General features: G+C 25.2%; 2 protein-coding genes across 2 annotated transcripts in view; both read right to left on the bottom strand.

The window, feature by feature from the left end:
* The window catches only part of LOC108577727, a 10052-nt gene extending 8413 nt beyond the window's left edge, over positions 1 to 1639 (bottom strand). The window contains 3 exon segments of the mRNA XM_017940920.1: positions 194 to 338; positions 506 to 773; positions 1565 to 1639. Coding sequence (XP_017796409.1) covers positions 194 to 338; positions 506 to 773; positions 1565 to 1639 — 488 coding nt within the window.
* A 565-nt stretch (positions 1640 to 2204) lies between these two features.
* Positions 2205 to 3402, bottom strand: LOC108577724 (frataxin homolog, mitochondrial). The gene is made up of 3 exons (XM_017940916.1): positions 3084 to 3402; positions 2573 to 2693; positions 2205 to 2474 (listed from the first exon to the last, which is right to left on the bottom strand). Exons 1-3 carry the CDS (start codon positions 3323 to 3325, stop codon positions 2205 to 2207), a joined length of 633 nt encoding a protein of 210 aa, XP_017796405.1. The 5' UTR covers positions 3326 to 3402.
* Positions 3403 to 3992: the final 590 nt, after the last annotated feature.

Genomic DNA, 3992 nt, shown 5'->3' with positions numbered 1-3992 from the left:
AATTTTGTAGTACATTTCAAATTATTCGCAATGTTACTTCTTAAAAATGTGTCAAGATTGGAAAAAGTAACATTAACAATTTCAGTTATTATCTCTTAATAAACATTTCAAGCCTAAAGAATCCAATTCTGATTGCTGATATTATAAAAAAAAAAAAAATATTAATATCTCATGAAACAATAAATATGAATACCTTGATTGTGGGGAAATGAAAGTTTTTGTTTGTTGATTATAACACCATAGGCAATTTCGTATTAACGCAGCTGCACCCAAAGTAGCTGTTAATACTGTTAAATCCGCATGATCTAACGATTCTTGAATAAGCAGATGTAAGTGTTCTGAAATCATTTAGGAAGTAGTAATTTTATTGCGAAATCTATGTATTAAAATATGAAACATTGTTTGTAACACTTCTAATCTTTTTTTTTTTTTTAATAAGATAATCGTTACATCTCTAAAACATGTTCTAATATTTCATTTTTTCGAACGATGTTACAGGTTTTACCTAACAATTTCTCGGCAGTATCGACAACCAGTAAGACAAACTCCGATGGTTGAATTTTTTTTATAACTCTCTCCTCGTTTCCTATGTTTGTAGATGTTTCAGTTTCCGTTGAACTTGTTAACCCAGAATGACGTTTAAAAGCAGCTTGAAAGTCTGCTTCCCACCAAGTTACAATTTTAATAGCGGCAAATGAAGCGTGCCTTGGAAAATCGAGTTTCCCGCCACTTGTACCCGTGCAAAGTGGTTCCTTCAAGACTGTCTGCATTTCCTGTATCATGATTACATTATATGTCATGCAAGCCTACGCAGTAACATATTGGCAATATTGTTGACTGCTTTAGCAAGAAGATAAAATGAAAAAAATCACATCATTCGTACATCATTCAATATATAATTTATCAAATTGAAAGAAATATTTATATTTAAAAATCTGCATTTAGACGTATAAATAACATAGACATTTTATAACGAATATGTCAATCATATCTCTCTCTTTTCGTTTATTATTTCAACGACTTTAAAGTTGAATTAGGACACTCTATATAGAAGTACATTAAAAATAATTGAAAACATAATATTTTACACAAAAAAATCTCGACAATGTAGCATAAAATTTTTCTACATCAAAATATTAATTTTGAAAATTCAATTCGTCTTGACTAAGATACTTATAAACTAACAATACGAAATATGAATTAATTACGACAGCTTCGTACATGTGAGCATAGAAGATTACAAAATGTTTACTTATAATGTTATATAGTTTATCTTCAAAATAAATTTATTTATATAACTGCTGATGTTTTTAATATAAATTTACAATGTTTTGGTGCAATAAAGATATTATTCAATACATAAATAATATCTAAGAATAATTTTCAAATAAGTTTGTACAAAAGTTAATTGATTTATATCTCCAAAATAATAAATTAAATTTTATAACTTAAATTGATTAAACCAATTTTGCATGAATATTTCAAATATATGGTTTCCAAATAATAACCTCAGATTTGATGAAAAATTAAGCTATGAAAATTACTGTATTACAAGTAATAGTACCTGATAATATTGCATATCCCGTTGCAGCAAAATGCGTACGCGATCTACTAAATTGCCATCTTCCATAATATCCATTTTTGCTTTTTATTCAGTACTAAACAGTATTTTTAAAATTGTAAAAAATGCAGTTAATTGTAATAATCATTACAAAGATATAAATAAATATAAACCTTTAGTAATAAACAAACTTAGAAAATAATACTTAGTAACATTTAATAAATTTGCATATTGTTTATTTAAATAACAGAATATTTGTTAAATAATATATACAGCAAAATATACATTAAAATTTATTGTACATATAAAATATATTTGCATACTTTTATTTTTAATCACAATGTCAAACTTTAAAATGAATTATTTTTGTTTTTTCATCATTCTTATTTTGAACATTGCTTCCAATTTCTTGATTGTACTATGGTGAAACAAAAAAATTGACTACAATGTGTGCCATTCTACCATGCAAATATTTGATTGTGTCAATATTTTACAGAGGTATAAATACTCACATAATTATATTACAATGTATTATCTACTTTATACTATAATTTATATACAGAACTGTAAAGTTTTATATTTCCAACATAGTATATTCAGTCATTTTAATTAAAATTACAAGTTTAAGCATCCATAGATAAAGTTATAAACTCTTCAGTGCAGCTTCTCTCTCTTTACCACTAAAGGAACACTTATGGAAGTTTACTTGGTCCCTTATAATTGCTGGTATTTCATCATTAAGTAGCTCGTGCAATGTTTTTCCATCATGTTTATAAATCCATTTACCATTTATAAAATCATATCGCTTTGGACCTGACTTTGGTGAAGATAACCAGATCTGTTTATTTGGAGTTTGACGATTTATTACATAAGTACCATACAGATTACCAAATTTAATAGTTAAAACTCCATCCTGCAATATTAATTATGAAATTGATATCTATAAATTACAAGTGTGCAATATTTTGTTAATCATAACATATTAATATAAATTGCATTGATAAAACATACCCCATATGATACATCTGCATCTAATAAATGTGCTGCCTTTTCTATTAGTTCATCAAAATATTCACATAAGGATTCAAGAGTTTCATCAGAAACTTTCTCAAATTGTACTGGAGTAAGTTCCCTACAAAAGAAAATATTTTTTTATATTATTTTCACTTTGCTGTTTATTATTAATATACACTATTCTTTTCAAAATTATATAAGAAGGTATAAGTGGTATATTATCATAAATATAAATACTTTGTTTATCTATATTATTTGTAATTTATTATATAAACTTTTCTTGTATAGCATATTCTCTCAACTGTTGAATTAGAACTAATAAATATTAGGCAAAGTCTTTAACAAGAGAAACTTAATTTATCTTAAACTATTATGGGAATATAGAACAAATAATTTGCCATTATTACTGTCACAATTTTATATTATATTTTTGTGTTTCTTACTACTCTTATAACTATAAAAATTAAAGCACAATTAGGACAATATTAATTGTCTAACATCTACTTACAATGTATTTGAAAATCCTGTACTATCACTAGAGCTAAAATGTTTCACTAACTTGTAATTTAACGTTTTAACATTATTGTTTTCATTTAAATATTGTTTGAAATGAAAAGCAGGATAACCTATATTCCTTCGGCATTTTACACTAATTTCGCGTACTAAACATCTATTTACAATGTTTAATATTGTATCATAAGATAGAATTGTAAAAACACTATTTCTTGTTACGTTTCTAGTTAGTAACATGATAGCAATTTTTTATATATCTTATATTGATCAAACAAAATATTGTAAGGACATCGCCACACAAGTCGTCTGCGCAAAACATGGTTATAAATTGTATATGTCGCCATATTTTCATTGTGCATATATATAGGATTGCAGTGGTCACTAGCGCCAAATACAAATGCAATAAATGAAGTAGTACAGTTTTCAATCATGTTTTTTTGTAAAAATGTATAAATTTCTGCATCATTTTCAAATTAAATAATATTTTACTTTTAGATTTATTAACATTTTCAAGAATAATGTAATTGCGCTGTAGAAAAAATTATTCTCAGTATATATCTCATCACAGTATATATTTAATTTTTAAATTTCATCTTTATAAATCTATCTACAATTAGTTATATTATATTTATTAAACATTTAGTAACAAACTATTTTAATTACAATTCATATTCAACGAAGCAAAAGATATTGTTATATCTATAGATATGTACATATAATTATATCAATTATAAATGTAAATTGAATTAATTCTTTACTGTTATCAATATCTCACAAATAAAACGAGAGATCGTAAAATTGCACGATAGAGGTTGCATGGTTACAAGGGTTACATAATTTGTAAACACTGATTTTTTTAGATCTTGTTGCCATTCTATTATTTTTGTTTTTTTAATGAAATATT

This window comes from Habropoda laboriosa, unplaced genomic scaffold (genome assembly GCF_001263275.1).
Source record: "Habropoda laboriosa isolate 0110345459 unplaced genomic scaffold, ASM126327v1 scaffold908, whole genome shotgun sequence".
Lineage (NCBI taxonomy): Eukaryota > Metazoa > Arthropoda > Insecta > Hymenoptera > Apidae > Habropoda > Habropoda laboriosa.
Note: the sequence above shows the minus strand (reverse complement) of the source record. Positions and strands in the feature narration are given on the sequence as shown.